Source organism: Rhinolophus sinicus, linkage group LG04 (assembly GCF_036562045.2).
Source record: "Rhinolophus sinicus isolate RSC01 linkage group LG04, ASM3656204v1, whole genome shotgun sequence".
Taxonomy (NCBI): domain Eukaryota; kingdom Metazoa; phylum Chordata; class Mammalia; order Chiroptera; family Rhinolophidae; genus Rhinolophus; species Rhinolophus sinicus.
Genome location: NC_133754.1, coordinates 188,181,189 through 188,203,485, shown reverse-complemented (window position 1 = coordinate 188,203,485; position 22,297 = coordinate 188,181,189). Strand labels below are relative to the sequence as shown.

General features: G+C 55.0%; 1 protein-coding gene across 2 annotated transcripts; it reads right to left on the bottom strand.

Moving 5' to 3' along the window:
• Window positions 1-1,603: 1,603 nt before the first annotated feature.
• On the bottom strand, window positions 1,604-22,076 carry UBAC1 (UBA domain containing 1). 2 transcript variants are annotated; one of them, XM_019756776.2, is made up of 11 exons: window positions 21,800-22,076; window positions 17,259-17,379; window positions 16,358-16,431; window positions 12,393-12,500; window positions 11,262-11,364; window positions 10,811-10,919; window positions 9,933-10,152; window positions 7,003-7,089; window positions 6,109-6,247; window positions 4,475-4,577; window positions 1,604-2,180 (listed from the first exon to the last, which is right to left on the bottom strand). In XM_019756776.2, exons 1-10 carry the CDS (start codon window positions 21,935-21,937, stop codon window positions 4,519-4,521), a joined length of 1,158 nt encoding a protein of 385 aa, XP_019612335.2. In that variant the 5' UTR covers window positions 21,938-22,076; the 3' UTR covers window positions 1,604-2,180; window positions 4,475-4,518. The 2 variants fall into 2 exon arrangements, with proteins under 2 accessions (XP_019612335.2, XP_019612334.2); XM_019756775.2 differs by lacking the exon at window positions 4,475-4,577 and having other exon boundaries at window positions 21,800-22,074.
• Window positions 22,077-22,297: the final 221 nt, after the last annotated feature.

Below are 22,297 nucleotides of genomic sequence, written 5' to 3'. Positions count from 1 at the left end.
CACTGTACCTATTGACTGGAGCAGATGCTCCCCACTTCTTTCTGGCCGTCATTTGACGTAAAATAGCCCCTCAGTTCCTGAAGGGACAGAGTGCAGGGAGGGCCACCCTGCGGGACATTATGACAGCCACCAGGCCCCAAACCCCTCATCATGCGCTGCCACTTCAAAAGGATGGCAGGTGGCAATAAGGAGAGGACAGGGAGCAGGTCCAGGTTGGAGTGCCAACTGGCAGCTCCCAAGTTCCTGGTCCAGGAGAAGGTGGGAAAACCTGGGTGGCCCCGGCCTTGAGGAGGGGCTGCCAGGGCTTCTGGGGATCGTGTCTGAAGGAGGGCTGGCCGCCAAGGCCACGAACTCTTGCTCCAAGTGTGGAAGGTACAGGGCTTCTTCAATCAGAGCCCACAGCGCGGGCTGCTCCAACAGTGGACAGCCTAGGAGAAGGGACCTGGCAGCCCCACCTGTGCACCGCGTGCTTGTTAGGGACGGCACGCCTGATATGTGACAGAAAGAAGGTGCACTGGCAAGTCTGGGACCCACCCCAGGCGCTCCGCACGGCCACCTGCACCCTCCCTACTGGCTCATGCTAGGCCAGTGCCCAGGACGTCAAACAGAAGTGGAGTGCCGAGCAAATCCCCCAAGCTCTTCACACTACAGCTTCACAGATATTTCTAAATGTCTAACGTGAGGCTTAGAAGATGTGAGATTCACTTTAAAAATTATTTTTATGGGCCAGACCAGTGGCTCAGGAGGTTAGAGCTCCATGCTCCTAACTCTAAAGGCCGCCGGTTCGATTCCCACATGGGCCAGTGGGCTCTCAACCCCAAGGCTGCCAGTTCAATTCCTCGACTCCCGCAAGGGATGGTGGGCTCCGCCCCCTGCAACTAGCAACGGCAACTGGACCTGGAGCTGAGCTGCGCCCTCCACAACTAAGACTGAAAGGACAACTTGAAGCTGAACGGCACCCTCCTCAGCTAAGATTGAAAGGACAACAACTTGACTTGGAAAAAAGTCCTGGAAGCACACACTGTTCCCCAATAAAGTCCTGTTCCCCTTCCCCAATAAAATCTTTAAAAAAAAAAAAAAAAAAAGTATTTTTATTATTTCTGGTCAAAAGTTTTAAATCTGAATCTCAAGAACAATGAAAACTGTTTGAAAACATCTTCTTCAAACATCCTGGCTCAGCAGAGATGGGCGGGAGTGGCGAGCAGCGGGCACACACTCACCTGCACACAGGGGGCCAGGCAGGTGGGGCTGCTTCAGAAGTTTCAGGAAATCATATCCAACAATACAAGCAGAGTTAAAAAAAAAAAAAAAAAAGAAAGAAAGAAAAAGGAAACCCACTTTCTCATTTTAACACCCAGATGTCTTTACAAAAGGCGGCCAGAGGCGCAGGGTGGGGCAAGTCTGCGGGTGCTCAGACTCTGCCATTAGAGACCTGGGATGGCACTGGGCTTCAGAGACTGTCAGTCCCCTAACACCAATGAAAACAGGATTTGCCAACATGTTGATGTGGTGCAGCACATGCCCCAGGTGGTGGGGAGCACACTAACTTTATCAAGGACACAAACATACAACTTCTCTGGCACTAGAATAATAACACTACAGAGAAAGTAGGAAAAGGGTAATTTATTAAAGAAAAGTCATGTGTGAGTTCCTCTACTTAGTCACGGGAACACTCGGGATTGAAACAGCCTCTTCCTAACAGCAAGTGGACTCTACAAGCAGCGCCTATGGGTCAATTCAAGTAGCGTTTCAAGAACCCAGAGGGAGCCCCTGGAGGGAGGCGCCCCTCCCTGTGCACAACCACGTGTTTGTAAACACTGTCGCAGGCTGGCTGGACGCCGGCACCCAAGTTTCTAAGCAGTAAGATTGAAGCATGAGAGCAGCCCAGCGCCCTGACAATCCAGGGCCGGGCTCTGAAGGCGGGGTCCGGGGACAGTCCCCCTACCCCAGGGGTCTCCCCACTCTCCCCACACTTGGTTGAAAATTAAGAAGTCCGCCCCCTCCCGACCAGGACCCACCCCCTCCTGGCCAGGCCGCTGGGGTGGCTCAGCAGCCAGGCACCGCCTACGTGCGGTTCAGGGTCTGGAAGATTCTGGAGATCTGCAGCATGACGGGCCCCGTCTCGGGGTCATTCATCCACTGGGTGCTGTTCAGTGGGTTTTCAAGCATGTCTTCAAATGCTGTGGGGAAAACAGAGCCAAGCTGAGTAACTGCTCCCTCCTCTCGCGCAAACACGCACTGGAGTAACCTTCCACAGGTTCTTAATGAAGACGGCCTGCCTAGGAAACCCAGGTCACGCAGAGATCCCTACTAACCACTACCCACAGTGTCTGGTCTGCTTATCAAACCAATAGGCTTGAAATCAGAAGACAGTGTCTCCATTCTGGTGGCGGGGGGGACATGCCTCTGTGTGTTCCCTGGAACACCGATTCTGGAAAGCAATTTGGCAACAGCTATCAGGAATCTTAAGAACAGTCTCAGCCCGTGACTCAGTAATTCCACTTCCAGTCCTACCCTGACAGAAAAAAATCTGATGCAGAAAAGACTTACATATGAAGATAATGTTGCAAATTTGATAATGTCTAATTGGAAAAATCAAAATGTTCAATCTTAAGAACACGACTTTAAAAAAACAGCACCTGAAAAATGTAACTGAGCAGTTCTTTAAAATGAAAACTGACTTTCCAGTTTTACAAAATTGTCCTCCCAGAAAACAGAGGTGCCTTACCAGCCAAACGCTCTCCAATCCACACAACATGGCTAGGAAGGAGAGCAGAGGCTGCAGGGCAGGTAGCCGCGCTGCCATCTGGGACGAGGTCTCACACAGGCCCGGCACCTCAGCAAACTCTCAGCCATCCACAGGAAGCAGCCCCACGCTCACAGGCTTCAGGGGAGGCATTCAGTCAAGGGGTTCACAGCTACTCAGGGTCCCATGGACCGTGGCCCATTCTGCTTATGACCTGACAACCCTCCCAGCTCTGAGACAATCACCAGGGGTCCCCCTGATTAAAATCCTCTGAAAACCAGCTAAACATATCAGGAAGACAACTTGGCATCTAGGAGAATGAAATATAAAGTCCGGCCACATGGCAGGCAGATTACGGAGGTAAGAAGGGCAGTTTCATGAACAGTGCCAGGAAGCTCGTGTCCCATTTCCTCCCAGCACACAGCAAAATAATTCCAGAAGGAAGAAAGAGCTGAACGAAAAGACAAAAAAAGGAGTTAAATATGAAAATCCACACAGAAGAATATTTATCTGAGGAAGGACTTTCTTCTGCATGTGAATTAAAAAAAAAAAAAAAAGTTCCATATAAAATGAAAGGGCAAATAAAAAGTTTGCAACATGCGACAAAGAGTAGAGTCCTAACACTGAAAGAGCTATTAACAAGGCTCAGATTAATATCGCAACTGAAATACGGACAACAGACAGAGTCAGTATATGACAGAAGAAATGCAAATAGCCGGCAGACACATACTCAACTTACTAAGAACAAAGGAACAGAAATGCAGTGACCAGGGCTGTCTGTGGAATGGGCGTGGACGAGAGTGTGGCACGGTGGGCAGGCACTCGCTGGCGGCTGCTTCCGCTATAAGATGGGACAGCAAGCTGCCAGGATGTTATCAACAGAGTCTAAAACGCTCCACACTGGGGCAGCCGGATGGCTCAGTTCATTAGAGCACGAGCTCTGAACAACAGGGTTGCTGGTTTGATTCCCACATGGGCCAGTGAGCCGCGCCCCCTGCAACTAGATTGAAGGACGACTTGGAGCTGATGGGCCCTGAAGAAACACACTGTTCCCCAATATTCCCCAATTAAAAAAGAAAAGGAATTAAAAAACAACAACAAAAAAAAAACTCTCTATACTGTTTGACTTGGCCTTTGACTTCAAATTATTTATCCTAGGAAATCCGAGCGGGACCCAAAGCAGTGGGCACAAAGTTTACTGCAGCCGCAGATTCAAAAGCAACAAAATGAAAATAATGTAAGTGACCAGAAATAAGGAAGTAGCATTTGTTAATTTGTGGCATAGCTACAGAATGAAATACCTGCACCCCCTAAAATCTCTTGTTTTCAAAACAGTAGAGACGAGGCAAGACACCCGATGTGATACGAAATAGGCAGCATGACACCGGACCTCGCTGTCACCACACCCGTCCCACAGAAATGGAAGGAAACCCACCAATGGCGACGTTAGAGGGACTGCGACGTGCTTCCTTATCCTTCCCTGCATGTCCCAAATGTTCTATAATGAGTATCTTACTTCATCTAAAACAATGACGGTGATGCAAAAAAACACACGTCAGAAATGTCCGAACATGAGCTGAGGGCAGCGTGTGGCCGCAGAGGCAGGGCCGTGGACCTCAGCACGGACAGGCCATTCTCTCTGGGTGAGTCTGAGACTGCGGGGGGCTGGGCACCAGGGCCGGCCGGGCGCAGGCAGCACTGCAGCATGGTGAGCGCCCCGAGCCCTACCTCCAGTGCAGTCCCGCCGTGTGGCAGCGACAGCGGCTCTCAGCTCAATTCCACCGACTAGGAGCCCCACCAAGTAGGCGGTATTCACTCTGCGTGGTTTGATCTGGAAACGCGAGGAAGGCTGGACGTTAACAAATGTAGACCCCATGATAATCTTGATAGATAGGGAAAAAGCAGTAAAACTGACACGCATTCGGGTCTCAAAACTCCCGGCATCTGAACTGGAGGAAATAGGGAACTTCCTTAATCTGACCAAATATATCTTCAAAAGATACAAAAAAAGCCTGCAGCTAATCGCAGTGTCCATGGTGAAGTACAGAGAGACAGCGCTTTAGCAGAGGCGCTGGGACAGTCCAGGCAGCGGGCCTGGAGAAGCAGGAGCGATGCTTCCAGGGGGAAGGGCTGCAGGGGCCTGGCCCAGAGCATGGGAATACACACACAGCAAGACACGGATGTCATCGAGGTTCGGAACTGGGTACAAAGGGAAAATTCCCACCTCACGCCAACACACGGCCAGGTAGATTACAGACTTAAATAAAGGTAGACGTCTTCTGACCCTGGGACCACAGGGTCACGTCATAAACACAGATACATTTAACTACATTAAAACACAGGGCTTCTGTTTAGCCATGTGAGCAAATAAAGAAGTCAGAAGCTGGAAAACAGTATTCACAATACAAACAACAGACAGGACCCGTGTCCAGCACAGGTGAGGAACTTACTGAATGAGGAAAACAAGCCAAGAGAAGGGGCCCAGAAGTGAGCCGAAGGCCTCCAGAGCTGAGGTCCTGGCAGTGCCGACCTTCTGGAAGGGCTGAGCCTTCAGATCGGGGCGGTGGCAAAGCACACCAACACCTGTGCCTGCGGGGCAGCACATGCCAGGGCCGCCGACCCTGGGGAGTGACAGGGCTGAGCGCTGCACCGGTCCTGACACAGGCTCTTCAGGCACACACTGGCCCCAGGGACGGGCCCAGAGGCCCTCGTGCGTGCAGCAGGGGACGGGCATGAGACGACCAGCTCGTACCCCTGGCCAGCAGAACGGAGGAGCTCAGTGAGCACTGCACAGCACCTCGGGCACAGAACCTGCCGAGGACGTGGCTCTGCCCACACAGAAGCAGGGTGGGTACGTCTGCACGCGCAGCCCTCCCAAGGACAGAAAGGAGTGAGAAACACCCGGATGGTGTCACGCGCAGGAGGGGCGCGGGGAGGGTGCCCAGGCTCCACAGGGCCTGGGACGCTCTGGGCTTAAAGACTGTTTTTTTAAGCTGAGTGGTAGCTACATGCTTATCAGTTTCATTATTACTCTTTAAAGTTTCAAAAGTTATATCTGCTTTTGTGCATATATTTCACAGGCCAAACAAAGGAAGAAGTCCTGACACGTGAGGGCCAGGCCCACTCAGGCCTCTGCTCGCCAGGTGCGGCCGCTCTCCTGGGCCATCATAATCCGCTGTATCTGGTTTGTCAAAGCTCGCATGGACCCATCCGCACAGGAGCTTGTCACACCACGAGCAGAACCTGGTTTCCAGCCTATAGTGACTCAGGCAGGAGCCATGCTGAGGCCGCCCCAGCGGGCAGGGACAGCTCCCAGGTGTGGCAACACCCGCATGTTGAGGGCGGGAAGGAGGCACACATACCTAGCAGTGTCTTAGGGTTGGTCAGGCCCAGCTGCACAACTGGGTTATCCAGGATGGCTTGAAACAGAGGGCTGTCGGGGTCGATGCCCTGGTCCAGCTCCTCGGGCGAGGGCTTCCGGTCTCCCAGCAGCCACTCGCACTGCAGAGGCAAGAAGATAGGCGGCCGTCAGTTCCTTCTGGACCCACCATCACCGTCAAACACTGCACAGAGAGCACCTGGCCAGCCCAGGGCTGCTCTAACTGGAAAGGACCTCAACACAAAAGCAAAGCAGGCTGGCCTCCGGTGCGGCCACATCAGGAAAGGCCAACCGAGAGAAGAAAGTGCCAACCTGGTTTTCTGAGCATTTCCCGGCACTGAGGTTCAATTTAACAGCTGCAACTTCTCCAATCACTGAACAGGGTGCCGCACGACCCGCCCAGAGTACTGGGAGAGGAATTAAGAGATGCATTAACCCGGGTTTTGTTCCAGGGAAGAGGCCTGGGTATGGCTGAGTCCCTGCGACGGCTCACCAGTGAGTCCCAAGACGTGTAGAGCACAGCCACACGTGTCTGTTTCATGTGACCACTGGCTCTATTGGCCGCAAGTGGACACTGCCATCAGCCCACCGTCGGCCTCTCCTGGCAGCTCTCGTGAGCAGCCAGTGTGTATTCACAGAATGGGACTCAATCTCAATTTGTTAGAATCCGTCTAACGAATAAACAAATTACACGTTCATTGAATACGAACTCTTTTCGAAAGGCCGAGCCCAGAATTTTCTCAGCACTTAAAACATCTTCCCTATTGTTTCACTTCAAAAGCAACGGCGCGGCCACCCCTCATGCAGCCATCATCACATTGGTGACGTGAGGAACCTGCTGGCAAGCGGGGGATGGACTGGTGGGCCTGGTACTCACGGCTGCATTCTGCTGGTTGTTGTTCACTCGGAGGGCGTCGAGCACTTCCTTCTCGTCAAACCCCATCTCCATCAGGGAAATGACGGCCTGCGGGAGAGGCTGGGGTCACTCAGTGCCACGTTCTGGGGACACGGCATGGACCTGTGCAGTCAGGCCGCAGCTCACGGACAGTGTCTCAGCAGAGGGATTTGAAAATAGTGCCACGGGACCATCTATTTCAAAACGGTCTCCTGACAGCTCCACTGGAACACTTCCTGGCTTTGTGAACCACAAAGGGCCTAGAGACGGGGTGCAGGGGCGCGCTGCACTTGGCAGGACCTGGCTGGTCGGGGCCGCACATTGATGGGGACACTGGCTGACCAAAGGGCTAGAGGCGGGCCAGGCTCACTTCAGGTCCCTGAAGTTTGTCCCCGTGTTGGGGGCTAGTACCGGCTTCACAACCACACGTGAGCTCATCCCAAAGGACCTTATTACCAGGACGACTGGCATTACAGAAAGGTCACAGACGCAAGTCCAATTCAAATGGAGACAAAGGAGCATAGCAATTTGTAAAGAAGGGGTTTTCTTCAGACTTTATCTTTAAAATCATGAAACTAAAATTAATTTTAAATGTCTGACATTGAACCAAATTTAAGCTTTTAGCATAAACATTTGCTAATTCTTGGAGGGGCCAATAGCCCAATGATCAATTTTTCTTTATTTTTGAGGGGGGTATGTATGTTTTCAAGACAAAAATCAAATAACAAGACAGTATGTCCTCGGCTTTGTTCTTAACATACAGTCCCTAAAAGGCTCAATTTTGTTTAAAAAAAAAAAAAAGGAAAGGCTTCATCAAATATTCAAGGACTTCTCTTAATTCTTTGAAGGTCAAATCATGCTCTTTTGAAGTCCCTAATGTCTTCTTTCTTTTCGACTTCCCACCATGGTTACCTGCTCTAATTCCGCTGGCTCCTGAGGCCAGTGCTGTGGCGCCCCAGGCACGACAAACGCCACCTTCTGTGGGACACGCCTGCACTGGACTGTCAGCGGTTCAAAGAGGAGCTAACGGAAAGAAGTCAGCTGGGGAGCTACTCAGGAAAAAGCAAATGAAGCCCGTGGGGCCGGCGAGCTCGGAAGCCAGTCTTCTCTACTTAAAATGGATTCCACGTCCTGACACTGGGGCTCCACCACTGAGTGCTGGGAGAAGAGCCCTCCACACCATGTTTTCATATCAAAGCCACAGAAAGTCACCTGGGATCCACTGCTAGATACAAGGATAGGATGGCTTCTTCCATTAGTCTCAATAAAAAGGATCCTCTCTCTGCATTTCTATCTCGGCCCAGGAAATGATGCCCCAATACTTCTGAGAGGTGACACCTGGCGACGTGCCCCCACCCTTCTTCCCAGCCGATGAGGAAAGGCCTTCTCATGGGGAGCACTGGACAATACTTCCGAGAGGTGACAGCTGGGAAGGAGCAGCAAAAAGCCCGTTTCGGTCGTGAGCCAAAGCCCTGCCCTCTCACCCACTCTTCCCAGGAACTAAGCTGGCATTTCAGTCCTTAGGACGACTCCCGACTGGCACAGAGTAGGAGAACGGCTGACGCCCTGGCCCCTGCAACCTCAACACCTGTTTATGACGATTGTTAGGAAAGAAGACACCTGCGGGGTGTTTCTACCAGAGAGGAGAGGGAAGGCGGGGCAGCAGATGGGGATTTGGGAAAAGGGACATGTCCAGTAAGACCGTTGAGAACGACACCTGCATGAAAGGGTTAAGACGGAACCAAGCCTATGAAATGACCCGACACAGGCCTCACAGGACCACAGAGGAGACACGGGCCTGACAGCTGAGCACAAAGGGCTCCCAGAGAGCGGCCACCCAGGCCAAACAGGTCTCAGTGCTATACACGGACCTGGTCCCCTCACTTCCTTCTAGACCCAGACACCGTGGACTAAAATAAGACAGAAACACTTCTAAACACACAGCTGAACTCACCAGAAAGAAATATCTCCAAGTGAGAAAAACAAAGCAGGAAGAGCAAAATAGCAGGAGAAGAGGGTGTGTGGGGGCGGGGAGGGGCGTTAGCAGGGCCCGGGGCTGTGGTTTCACACAGCTAGGGAGTTGGAGCTTAAAGCAGGACCCTGAAAAGGCCTGCGTCCCAAGAGGAGAGGAGCTGGACACGGCACATGCCGCTGTAGGGGAGGCCGCCCAGGGCGGGGTCAGACGTCCTGGCCCACAACCCTGCCTGGTGATCCGCGTGGAAGCGGGTCCCTGAATGAGGTCCCACTCAACCCGCAGGAGCACGGTCCCAGTCACAGGAGAACTGTGACAGACCCCACATGGACAGCTGCACCCTGGCAGTCAGAACACGTGGGGCCAGAGCTGACACATCCATGATGTGAAAGGCACAGAGCACGCTTCCAGTGGGAAAAGCATCCAAGAAGACATTAACACCTAATAAAGGAACAGACCAGGGAATGAAGGAGGGAGATGCAAAAACGTCAGAAAGGAGGGGACAGTGACGTGAAGAGGTGGCCATAGACATGAGCATGTCAGCTGGCAGAGCACAGCCAGGCGTCCCGGGCCTTAGTTCCCCCAACCCTGCAGACCCACGGCTCCACCCACCTCCTCGTCAGCAGGCAATCCCACACAGCGCCCCCAGCACCCCCACAGCTCACGGACCCATGTAACACGGACAGGAACCTAGTGTGAGTTTTTCAGCAGATGACGGATGCTGACTAGTCATTCAGAGGAAAATACAGCCACCTGGATTCAATGAGGACTTAAAACTGGACTTGGGAACTTCAGTCGGCCCCCAGGCCGCACCCAGCTTTCGTCCTCCAGGACCAGGGCTGGGGCCAGCTGTTCACAGTCAGAGACATGGCTGTCGCGGTGCAGCCTCACGTGGGGACAGCATCTCTACCTGGCCGGAGCCAGGTCCCCTGACACGTACCCGAGCGTCGGGCCGAAATTCCCTTTTCCGCCGGATCTTCTTGAAGATTTCTGTCAGCTCGTCTCTGGCCTCCTCGTCTCCCTCACTAGGCCCGGCAGCAGCTTCGGCTGAGGCCTCGGCCCCCGCCACTCCGGGTGAGGCTGGGACTGGCAGGGGTGTGTCTACGGTGGGGTCCTCCGCGTGCTCAATCAACCACTCCATGGCTTGAGGTACCGACATGCTGAAAGGTAAGGACAGATGCTTTGCAGCGCTCCCAGCCACTCACCCAGAGCCCTTTATGTCCTTCACGTCCTCAGAAAAGCCACTCCCATTTCAAAGACTTCGCTAGCATGAGCTGCCCACCCTTGTAATGAAACTCTTAATACTCTTAATGTCTGGCACTCTGGCTCTTGCCCTAAACTACCCCAAGGTCATGGCCAGACCACAGATACCCCCTTTGTAAGCAAAGGGAACACAATATGCAAGGTACACAGGACTTGAGGACCGGAGCCAAAAAGAGGGTAGCCCACTGCCCGCTCTTTGGTTCACGGATTATTTCTTGGGTCTGTCCTGAGATGTAGAGACCAGCAAACTAAGGAAGAGCATTACAGACAACACAAGGCCACCTCTGGGTCGTTGGCGCCCCTGCTAGGAATGGGCTTCGATCTGCGTTCTCAAGACACGACGCCCGGGGAGCGTTTACACAGCCACCACTATGTCCTGTTGCCAGCGAGGGAGTTGATCTCAGTGTCCTGGACGCTCCGCCCCATATAGTGACTTCGAACAACTCACGCATACTAGACACGAGCCAGTCAGACAGGGAGGGAGGCTGCCGCCCGCGAGCGAGCCCCCGCAGACCAAGCCCCGAGGCCTGCGGCGAGGGGTTGGCTCCAACCTACTGGTTCAGCCGAAGGGCCTTCACGGCCCTGCTCTCCGGGAAGCCCATCTCCGTCAGCTGCCGCAGAGCCGCCTCGTCCACTCGCTCATCCTCGTCCTCGTCCAGCATCGCTGCAGGAGAGATGGCAGCCGGTGAGGGCCACAGCAGGCAGGGCCCGGCCCGCGAGGGCTGCTTCCTGGGGCCCCTTTGGAGCTCGAGCACCTCGGCTGAGCACCAAACATCTGTGGCAACTGAGCCTCCGACACCCTGAGATGTGACCCAGCTCTCCCGATACGAACAGGGATGAGGCACAAGCAGCTCACTGGGCATCCAAGTACAAAGTCATCTGGAGTTTCCCAGTTTCAGTGCCGAGGGCCGTGGAGCAAAGGGCAGGAGCCGCAGGGACTGACCCCCGAGGTGGGGTGACACGGGGTCTGCACGCGGGTCACGCCGCCCTCCAGGCTTACGCGTACCGTTCGCCTTCGTGAACAACTCGACAGCACCGGGGCTCAGCGCCAGCAGCTTCTGTGCCACCTCAATGAGAGACAGCAGGATCTTCCGGAGCTCCGTCTGGAACTGCAGGGAAGGAGCAAGGGGTCTCGTTTCACCAAATGCCCAACAAATTGACTTGGACCCGCAGCTACATGCCCATCCTAAACTCCAAAGGCGCGAGTCAGAATTGTTGCTTTTCACTGAGAAAAAGGGAGAGAGTGCAAGACACAACACACTCAGGAGGGCTGAGCAGCGGGCAGGAGGGAAGGCTCTGTGGGCACAGACAGCTGCTGACACAGAGAACACCCAGTGACATCGCTCGGCCCTTCAGCCAACAAGGCAAGCATCTGGCCCCCCCAATCGCTGAGGAAGCTGAGAGCCCTCCTTTGGCTTCAATGAGGTCAACAGGCTGGTCCCAGAGGCTGCACTGTCACCTGGCTGAAGGAAAGACCAGCACCAACAGTGTCTGCTGCAGTGACTCCACCTTCTCAACAAGAAGTCAGATGCCCTGTTGAATGGTCCCCAGCACAGGTGGGCCTGGGGACCTGCTGCCCCTCTCACTCACAATAAGCCTCAGCCACCGTGTGAGGACACCACACCAGGGCAAACGCACACAGGCTGGGGGGAGACAGTGCCAGAGCGCCGAAGCCCTGGTCCTCATGGAACTCTCTGGAAGAGCCCCCCAAAGAGGTCTGCTGCTAAAACGAACCAGGGCTGGGGTGGCATGTAGCCCAGATGGGCATGGGTGCAGGGGAGGCACCATCGCTTCCGCTCCCGCATGCACGGGTGCCCAGGCCTCCCCTGGAGCACTGCGCACGCGCTGCAGTTAGCTTAGAACTTTCCGATCCCAGCGAACTCAGTCCTATCAGGTTTCTATCTAAAAGTTTGGGCCAAACTCAGGACAAAACTGACATTTTCCCCAAAGCAGCTATGCTTTCAATCCCGCCTCAGATGTCTTTTTAAACCTCTTACTTCAAAATAACTCTAGGTTTACAGAAAAGTAGCAACAGGTACACAGTTCCTGAAGCACTTCAGCCAGCTTCCCCAGCACTCATGCGAACTGCTGCGGCCCCCACGCGCGGCGACACCCCCAGGCCCCTGGCAGCACTCACGTCTCTCATGCTGGTCTGGACCACGGCCCGGTCCATGTTGCAGGAGGGCAGGCTGGCAGTAGCTCGGACGATCGCGTCTCTATCTGGGGCCTTCTGTTCTTGTTTTTTCTTCACATCAAAGTAATTAGAGAGTCAGAAATGAATATAAGAACAATACAGGCAAGATCACGTCAGCTGAACAGCTCTAACCCGGAAAGACGCGCTGGGAGGGTTCTGGAGGCTTCTGAGCATGCCCTTGGGAACAGGAGACATGATGCTCAGAACACAAGCCCTGCCTCCGTAACTAGACTGTGGCAGTGCAGGACAGGAGAGGACGGACAGTGTGTCTGGGGCCACAGAATGGCCATCACATGAGCTGGGGCTGGGCTGGGCGTGGCCCTCACAGGAAGCACAGACACCTGCAGCGAGGCCTGGCCACTGGGAACACCCCCCACCTCAAGCGACAGTAAAGGAATAAAGATGGCAGAAACTCATGAGAAGAAACAGGATGGGAGAGGAAACAAGCCAGAAGAGATGGCGGCTAGTTCCCAGAAAATGGACAGCAAGTGAAGATGGCGTGGCTACGATAGAAGACCAAGAGCCTGCGGAGCAGCCCGGCCTGGGGTCCGGCCCAGGCCGAGGGAAGCGCCTGGCCGGGGGAGGACAGCGGTGCTCCTGTACCACCTGCTTAGCCGGCAATTACCACGGAAAGAGCGAACTTGAGAAGCCAGGAAGCCCAGACTAGGCAGAGGGAGAGATGCCATCCCAACCCTCAGATCGAGACCCAGCCACCGTGCTACCTGGCTTCAAGGACGCTGGGCAGGAGGGATGCAGCTGTGGGGCGGGAGGGGCACAGGGGCTGGGTCTCCGCCCCCGTGAAGCCACAGCAGGCACAACCCCGAGGTAGAGAGCGGCCCGTGAGCCGTCCCATCCTTCTTAGGGGGATGGACAACAGCCAAGGAGAGTCAGCGGTGTGGGGAAGGCCTCCAACATGAAGACAGGTACCAAAATAAAAACGGGTAAAAGAAAGAAGCGTGAAAGAGAACGCAGGGAAGAGCGTTTAGCAACCAGGAAACACCGCTGCACTGAGAGACACGACACAACAGGACGCCATCAAGATAATCTGAGAATAAGAGTCCAGTTGGAAAACATAAAAATATTACTGCCAGATAAAAAAGGCTGGAGAAGAGTGAGAAGACGAAGCCCAGGAAATCTCTCAGAAGCAGGTCCAACGTCCAACTAACAGGCGTTCCAGAGACAGGGAAACAGGGAAGTTATCCCAACATCCAGAAAAACTTCTGGAACTCAACACCGTGAATCTCCAGCGTCAATGTGCCAGGCACGGCCAAGGGGACATTTCAGAGCATCAGGGGAACCTGGACGATGCCCGATGGGGTGGGGGCGGGGAACAAGGGTCAGAGCCCATGGCCCCCACCTGCACATGGAACCACCGCATCTGTCACATGTGGCACAACGGCCGGTGTGCACTCAACAGCCCTGAATGCTGGAATACAGGGCCTCAAGGCTGCCTTCCCTTCCTGGACGCTAGAGGAAGCCAGGCTCCACCATACCAAGGAGACAAGTCAGGAGCAAGACGCTCGCATCGCAGTGGGCAGGGTTCCAGATGGCCCCCAGCTCCTGGCCCAGCAGTCATCCCTGCACAATGACTGGGCCTGTGAACAGGATGGATGCACTCTGGGGTTAGGTCGGGTCACGTGGCACAGCCCAAAAGGACGTGACCCTTGGTGGGCCTGGCCTAACCAGGCTAGCCCTTAAAAAGGCCGAGGTTCTTTCTGGCCGGAGGGATTCCACACGAGCCAGTCTGGCTCTGAAGACACAGGCGCCCATGTGGCAAGGACTACAGCAGCCCCAGGAGCTGAGAGCAGCCCCCGCCCGCTGACAGCCAGTAGGAACACGGGACCTCAGCCCTTCCACTGCAGGACTGCACTCTGCCTTAGCAGATCCAGCCACAGAGCGTCCAGGGAGGGACGCCAACCCGCTGTCATCTGATCTCACTTCTGAGACCCTGAGAGGGGCCCAGCTGAGCCACCCAGACTGCGGAGCTATAGACTGGGCGCTGGGTGCTGCTGTAAGCTGGCAGGCCTGTGGCAGTGTGCTCGGCGGCACCAGGAAACGTACACAGACCTAGAGGATTTCCAGGCTCTGACATGCGGGTGCAGCGGGAAAGCCCGGGCCACATTGCAGGCCTGGATGCAACTGATGCCGACGGACGCAGCCAAGGAGCTGGAGGGGGTCTCCCGGGAAGTGGGGACTGGCAGGTGGCCTCGCACCCGTGACCCCGTTTTCAGAGGAGCTTACCAATTCTGGTGAAGAATTTGAAACAATCAGTGATTAGCCTACAGAAAACAAAACGACGAGGCAACTACTGACTCTAGACAAAAGAAAGCTGTGTGAAGAAAGGCTAATCTGAGCACACTTCGCCCAGAGTGAAAACAACATTGATATAATAATACTAATGGTAACGAAACCTTCCCCAGCCAGCAGTGTGAGACATCACTCATGGGAGGAGAGACAGAGGGAAGGCTGGGGCAGGGGCGACACCGAGATGGTCAAGAGGCAGCCGAGGGCGTCTAACCCTGACCGTCCAATCCGAAACCAAGGAGAGAATTAGTGAAGCAACAGTGCAGAGGTGCACAGGGTTGCCCTCAGGGAGCCTGACTCAGGTGGGCAGGGAGACCACTCATTTGCATTCAAAGATTTACAGCATTACTTGACTTTTTAAATGCCTGTGTTACTTTCACTTAAAAACAAATAGTAACTCACAAACATAGGCATTAACATCGTACAATGTTCATTCTGCAAATGTGTGCAGAGAAAAGGGGGGCTGCCGAGTAAGGTCCACAGTACCCTGCAGGTTACAGAGCCCTGGCGGCGGTGGGGACCCTGCCGTCAATATTAAAACTGGAACTTGAGAACGGTGACTGACCCGGCTGCTCTCAGAAGCGTGCCTGACTCAGGGACAGGCAGAGGCAGGCCCGGGTCTGTCTTCTGGAGATGGGGCGAGCAGTTGGGCTGGGGCCAGGTGTGGCCGCAGATAAGGAGGGCAACCGAAGCCCAAAGGCACCCCTCCCTCACCACCTGTCCCAGTGGACACCCTAAAACAGCTCCTTCCACTATCAGCCCCATGGCCTGGCCTGCTTCCTCTGGGGTGAACGCCCTCCCAGCAGTTCAGAGCACGAGCAAGAAGCTGTCCCCTAGAGATAAGTAAGGGGAAATTGTAACCTGAACATGGCTGCCCCTTTAGAACAGCACACGTTGCATGTGGGCGCAGGCCTGAGACCGGATGGAAGAGCAGAAAAGGGCCAGTGGACAGAATGAAGCTTCCAGTGGGCGGGGGGCTCTGCTTCCAGAGGACGAGCTGCTGGGCAGCCCCTGCTCGGTTCTAAGGCACCTGCCTTAGAGAGGACACGCAGAGGAACCCAAACTCCAAGGACATCTAGCTGCCGTGCAAGACGCAGACAAAACAGGCGGCCTGGCTTCCCCAGGACTCACTCCCAGGTGAGGGTGAGTGCGCCCTTCGCTGCCCCCTCTGCACTCATGTTCCTTGTTTGTTTGGGGGGGGTTCTTCAGGAACTTTCTGAGCTTTCTGTCAGGGCTGTTTCGGGGGCTTGAGGAGCGAAGGCATGCACACACACAGGCACGTGTGAGGGCAGCACTCACTCGACACCTCAGCCTGCCTCGAGAAAGTGCCAGCATGCCTCTTCCCTCCCTTCCCCTGCCCTCCCCTCCCTCCCTTCTCCTCTCCCGGCCTGAAAGCAGAGCCAGGTTTCCCTGTGCTGGTCACATGACCAGCAGCCAGAACAGGCGTCAGTCACTCAGCTCAGCCACGACAGAAAAGCCCTTATGGTCCTGTTAACTATGGGACTGGGCTGGCTCTGTGAACACTGAGCACACGCGTCTTCCTAACGGTCTCCAGCCGGGGTTTTTACTAACAAGGACCTCCAATCCCAGAGGTTGAGACTTACCTTTTCTTCTGCTGAGACGTCAGCCATCTTAGGGAGCGGAGATGGAGCACGCTTTTTGATCAGCAACAAGACATCTAGCAGAAACACGTGTCCATCAAGCGAGATGACCCAAGCACAGAAAACCGAGTGTCTACACAAGCCCATCCTTCCCTCAGTTTTCATGTCTGCACACCCCAGGCTCACATACAGGCTCGGGCTTGGCAAGAACCCGGCTGTGGGCCACCACCGGTGACCGGTAGCCCAGGAGGCACACACAGCCCGGCTGTGACAACCACGCAGAGAACTGGTGGAAATGCTGCAAACTGTTCTCATTGCAATGGGCTCTGTTTGGAAGTCGGTGAGGTGAGGTCAGCCACAGAGCACGATGCCCCCTGCCCCCCCAACCCCACCCCTGTTCTAAGCTTGACAATCACACTCGACAGAGGTCTGTAAACTACACTCCCAGTATTTTCAAATCTGATTTAAGGGAATCCAGAATCAAAATCTTCTTTTGAATGGCACACAGAAAACCAGGGTTTTCTCCCTGAAGGCCTCCGAACACAAAGCCACGAGCGGTAGATGGAGACGTGTAGTAGAACACCTTCCGAAAACCTGACCCAGCCGCCACCCGCGCACTTCTGGGCCGGGGTGAAACTCGCAGCAGCTCTGGAGACCTCGTTTTGCTTTGACACAGAATGAAAACTAAAGCTCACATCTGGGTTCCCAGAGTCATGCTGCTGCCCAGTTTCAGCCGCTTCCACCTGTATTATGTCATGCACACTGTGCTTTTCGTAAGGGAGAATAAAGTCATTTTAGTGGACCGGTTTTCTTGCTGGGATCCAAAGCGAACACTGACTCAACACTACGGGGGGCCTTTCCCCAGGCCCCCTCCCACTGCAGCCGGCCACGGGGGTGCTCTTACCTTGGTCTTGGATGTTCTCTTCCAAGATGGTTTTGGTATCACTCAGCACCCTCTCGGAGGCTGCGTGTATTAATTTGTGATGGGTTACACTTTTGGGGTCTTCTAAGCTGCCATGAGCACACTGGGAAAAAGAATCAAATATTTGAAGATAAAAATAAAGTGTAATACTTACACGTAGCACCCGGCACCCCAAGCCACACCAGGAATTTACTGGTTTTTCTTACCAGCTAAGAAATGAAAGCATAAATAAATCAAAGAACCCCTGTCAACGGTAGAAGCCAAATGAAATGCCAAACCCCCAGGCCAGAGATCTGCTCGCCAGCCCACTGAGGACGCCTGAAATAGGGTGACAGCCTGCCATGAAATACCCTTGCTGTGACTAGTGGCAACCTGAATGGCTTCCTGAGTCTGGAAAGATCTGGAGAATAATTTTAAAATGAAAAGAGCAGGTCCGTTGTGTCCTGAAACTGCAAAGTTCTACGTGTGATTTGTATGCTAGTTTTCCTCAGTAGTTCCACCGAAAGGGAGCAGAGAGGCAGCAAAGAGAGAAGGCCGCTCCGGAGAGAGCAACGCCTGGGGGCCTGACCACTTAAATGCCCACAAAACCCTGAGAAGACACTCCTGGAGTCACCTCAGCTCCTGGCTCACCGGGCGACGGCCACAGACACCCCAAAGCAAGGTGCAGATGCTGTTGGGGGGCCCTCCCAGGGAGTTCCAAGGGGGTTGTCGGGCACCTCACTGACGAGGGCCCCAGACACCCCGGAACACAGCAGGGGGACAGGACGCACCGAAGTCCTCCCCCACGCGTGGACGGCACGAGGGGCAGCAGTGAGGGGCAGGACCAAACCAGCAGTCACCCTCCAGTGCGCACACGGCAGCGCGCCCTCCTTGCGCCCCGAATGCACCCATCCCCAGGTCCCTGCCGAGCCGTTCACGCAGCGAGCCGCTCACCTGTGCCAGCAGCGCGGCACACCGCACCTGCCTGCTGTGGCACCCATCACCCTCGACAACAGCACCCACCTGATGGACTGCAGCCCCTCCCATGAGCCAGCGTCAGTGGAGCAGGTGGGCACGCGGGGCAACTCAGACGAGACCCACAGACACTTCTGCAGCCAGGGCTGACTGACGCCATTGGGCTCTGAACACTCCCTTGGCCCCGGGGCTTCCTGAGGTCAGATGCTGGAATAACGGAAGCCCAGGAAAGCAACAGCCTGGGACACACTCCCTGGGCGCTCTGAGCACCTGCTACCCACACAGCCGTGGGTGGGAGCAGTGTCCAGGCTGGAGGGCGGCTGCGGCCACACTCGGGATGGCCCCCAGCCCCAGGGTCCTCATGTTAAGCAGGGCAGACCCCATGGGCAGCTTCACCACCTCCCTTGGTCACCACGGAGGCTTGGACAGCAGCACACACAACTGCTTGCCAGAAAAGAAAAACCTCAGCACGTACCCCACCTCTCAGCCCTGGCATTTTAATAACAACTATTAGGTTGGTGCAAAAGAAATTGCAGTTTAAAAGGTTAAAAATAATTATAAAAACCGCAGCTACTTTTGCACCAACCTAATAGAATTTTCAGTAATCTAACAGGAAACAGGAAAAAAGGATGGTGGACACTTCAGGGGCCGTCGTACATGCCCACAAAACTGGCAGGTGGGGCGGGGGCGGAGGGGGGAATCCAGCCAGTAGTAAGATACACTTTCACCATTTATGACAGAGCAGAGAAACACCCACCTCTTCCCTTGAATTTGACAATGGCTCTGCTCCCAGAAATACTGGGTATGTTTCTTCTAATTCCAAAATGTGCAGGCTAGTTGATTTGACAAGTTCAGAACACAGTCTAGGAAGCACGATTTTCCAAAACAATCCTCACACTGGTTCCTGAAAGTACTACTCCGGCTCGGCTTGTCACCAGCTGCCAGGAGGAAAATGTGCCCATGAGTCACCACAGGACACAGGGCTCTCACTCAGTCTCTTTGTTTTCAGGAGAAACAGGCAGGAGCAAGGCAGGGTGCGGGGCCAAACGCCCACAAGGCCCAGGGCCGGGGCAGGGAGGCTCTGACGCCTGCTGAACCTGCTTCCTCCCCAGAATGGAGCTGGAGTTTCTCTGACACCTGATGTAATTTGTCATCCGAAGCCACACATTCATGTGACCTAAGAAATGCTCACAGCCACACTAGCAGATACCATGCCACGTACTGGCAATGGCGTAACAGTTTACCAGACACAGAAAACACCCCACCACATCACAGGTGTCATTTTCTTAAAATCACTGACCTCCTCTTAACCTCACAACCTTCCTCCACTCCCGGGCCAAGAAGGCTGGCGACCACCATGTGGATCTCCGTTCATATGAAACCAGAGACAACCCGCGACTTTAAGAGTTACGGTAAGAAAAGGCCCCTTTAATAAAGCAATACCCTCCCAGGAGTACTGTGGGGGGAAAGAAACCCTCACGGGTGGGTGAGGGGAGAGAGGAAGGAAGAAAACGAGAGCATTTCAGCAAGCCCCAGGGGACACCTGGGAGGAGGAGTGTGAGCTGACACACAGGCCGGACAGCATGACATTCCGGGACTGGTTTCCAGGGCGACATTCAAGCACACAACTTGAGAATCCCCTTTCTACCTAATGCCTGACTGGCTCAAGAGGCAGCGGCGGTGCCTCCAGAGCGCACGGGCACGGCAGGGGCACACTTTCCGAGGCTCAGCTCTCAGGCCCCTGCTTATGTCGGCTCTCTGGGTGTGAAACCCCCTGGGCTGGACCCTCCACGCCTGGAGAGACTGCAGAGGGGAATGAAATCTCGTTTTAAAGTAGGACAGTGTCCCCAGATCCCAAGCAATACATCTCAATACTGACTGGAAAAATAAACATCAGGAATCAAATAATCGGCATCCTGTTGAAACTGGCTGCCTAATTAACCCCAAGCACTCCTGAAATTCATTAGCAAGCATCTGTGCATCAAATAGGTCTCATTTCCTGTTCCTCTTCATAAAGGAATATTCTACCATGTTTCCCCGAAAATAAAACTGGGTTTTATGTTGTTATGTTCCAAAAAATGCATTAGGGCTTATGGTCAGGGGATGTCATCCTGGAAAATCATGCTAGGGCGTATTTTCCGGTTAGGTCTTATTTTCGGGGGAAATAGTTCTGTAAATCTGTACCACTAATGAGTTAAACGAAATGCCACCCGATTTACCATCTGACTTCTCCCTGCCTGCCTCAGAAGGTGACAGGCCGTGTCAGCCAAGACAGACTGGCTTAACCCAGGCTTCTGGTTTCTGCCATTAACCCACACATTTGTCTTGGGCCCACTCAGAGCCGGGTCCCCAGGGAGCTTCCTTCCTGGGTGGCGGAGGACACAGCATCTCGCTGCCTGGCTCGCACAGTCCAGACACCCATGGAACCCCGAGCCTTCCAGCCTAGTGTTGTCCTGGCGGTTATCTAAAGGGCGAAGCCCCACCAACGGGGTCCGAAGGAAAATGAGAAAGCGGCCAGACATCCCTGCCTCTCAGGGTGTGAGCAGGGAGCCCCTCCTCCTGGATGTGCATCCCTGGGGCCAAGACAGCGCTGCTTTTCATACCCAGCGTGTTTGGGGGCTGCCTCGTACACCTACAGGCCACCTTCACAGAACCCCAGTCACGGAGGTGACTCACAGTATCTCTGTGGGTAGTTACTGTGACTGCACGTTTATCCTCAGTTGTAGTTTAACAAAAAAACCTCGTCACAAGTATAGATATGGACCTTATCACAAGAAATCCACACTGAAAGCGGAGGCCTCCTTTAACCTAAATTCTGACAAGGAAACAAGACTTCATGCTAAGTACAGAGTTTCTTTAGGCAGCCAGGGGACAGACATGTCAGCCTGCCTTTCTGAGTGGAGACGTTGACAGAAGTAAAGCTATCACGAACTAGGTCCAAAATTGAGCAGCCTGAGGAGCTAAATAACTACAAGACTATTTCACGTGAAAAACCCTTAAAAAGTGCTCTCTCAGCGCGGAGACCCTCCTCCTTGGACCTACCCGCTTAATTTAAAGGCCACGGGAAAGCAGAGGCTCTATTTTAAGGGACTCCATCTAGGAGGCACACGTGGCCAGAGCCAGGTCCCGGCCCGCACGCCAGCCCGCAAGAAACGGCTCCAAGGAGCAGGCTCCGCCGGGAAGGGCAAGGGACTTCCCACCGTGGGCCCCTTCGTGCTCGGGCGCTGATTCCCAGCTCCTGGGGCCGCTGCAAAGAAGCCAATGCCCTCACCCCAATAGCAAGTCAGCACAAATGCTCGAAAACCACGAGGCCCTGCTCCCCGCGGCGACTTCGCCCCTCCGAGCCTCAGTTTCCCGATCTGCCCCGACCTCTCCGGTTGTATAAGTCAAACGAGAGGGTTGAATGTAAAGCGCTCAGCCCGGTGCCGCTCGGGGAGGAACGCTGAGGGGTCGGCGAGAGAGGGCGGCAGAGAAAAGGGGCGGGAGGCGCCGTCCGCCCCGCGGCCGAGGGAGGGCGGGAGGGCGGGAGGGAGGCGCAGAGGCCTGGAGCCTCGGCCGGCCCTGCTTACGTGCTTGAGGCAGCGTTCCTTGAGCTGCTCTACCGAGGTGTCCTCGGTCGCCTCCTCCAGCCACTCGACGCCGTCGGACGCGCAGACGTGCAGCCGCAGCACCTTGCCCGCGAAAATCTTCTCCTCTTGCACGAACATCGCACCGCCGCCGCCGCCCGCCCGGGCCTACGCCCGCCGCCGGGGCCCTGAAGGTCACCGGGCAGGCCGGGCGGGGCGGGGGCGGGGCCAGGCCGCCCGCGCGCTCGCTCGCGGGCCGCCGCCGCCCCGCCCCGGGTCCGTCGGCCGGCCGCCTGTCACTCGCAGCGGCCTGAGCAGCCGCCTTGCTCCGCGGCCAAGCTGCCGGGAAGTGCGTCACAGGACGCGCCCGGGGCTCGCCGGGAGATGTGGTTCTTCGGCGGTCGCCGCGCCGGAAGTGCGTCACAGCGTGCGCCCGGAGCTTGCTGGGAGGCGTAGTTCTTTTGCCGCGCCCTCCCTCCCGCACCTTCCTGCGCTTTGCAA

What these genes read in the sequence shown, in the direction of transcription:
- UBAC1 (XM_019756775.2), bottom strand. Translation starts at nt 21,937, where the DNA reads ATGTTCGTGCAAGAGGAGAAGATTTTCGCGGGCAAGGTGCTGCGGCTG. An exon ending in TCCAGACCAGCATGAGAGAC is followed by an intron (nt 11,365 to 12,392) that starts GTGAGTGCTGCC and finishes CCTTCCCTGCAG; the next exon opens with TTCCAGACGGAGCTCCGGAA. An exon ending in AATTTCGGCCCGACGCTCGG is followed by an intron (nt 7,090 to 9,932) that starts GTACGTGTCAGG and finishes CCTCTCCCGCAG; the next exon opens with GCCGTCATTTCCCTGATGGA.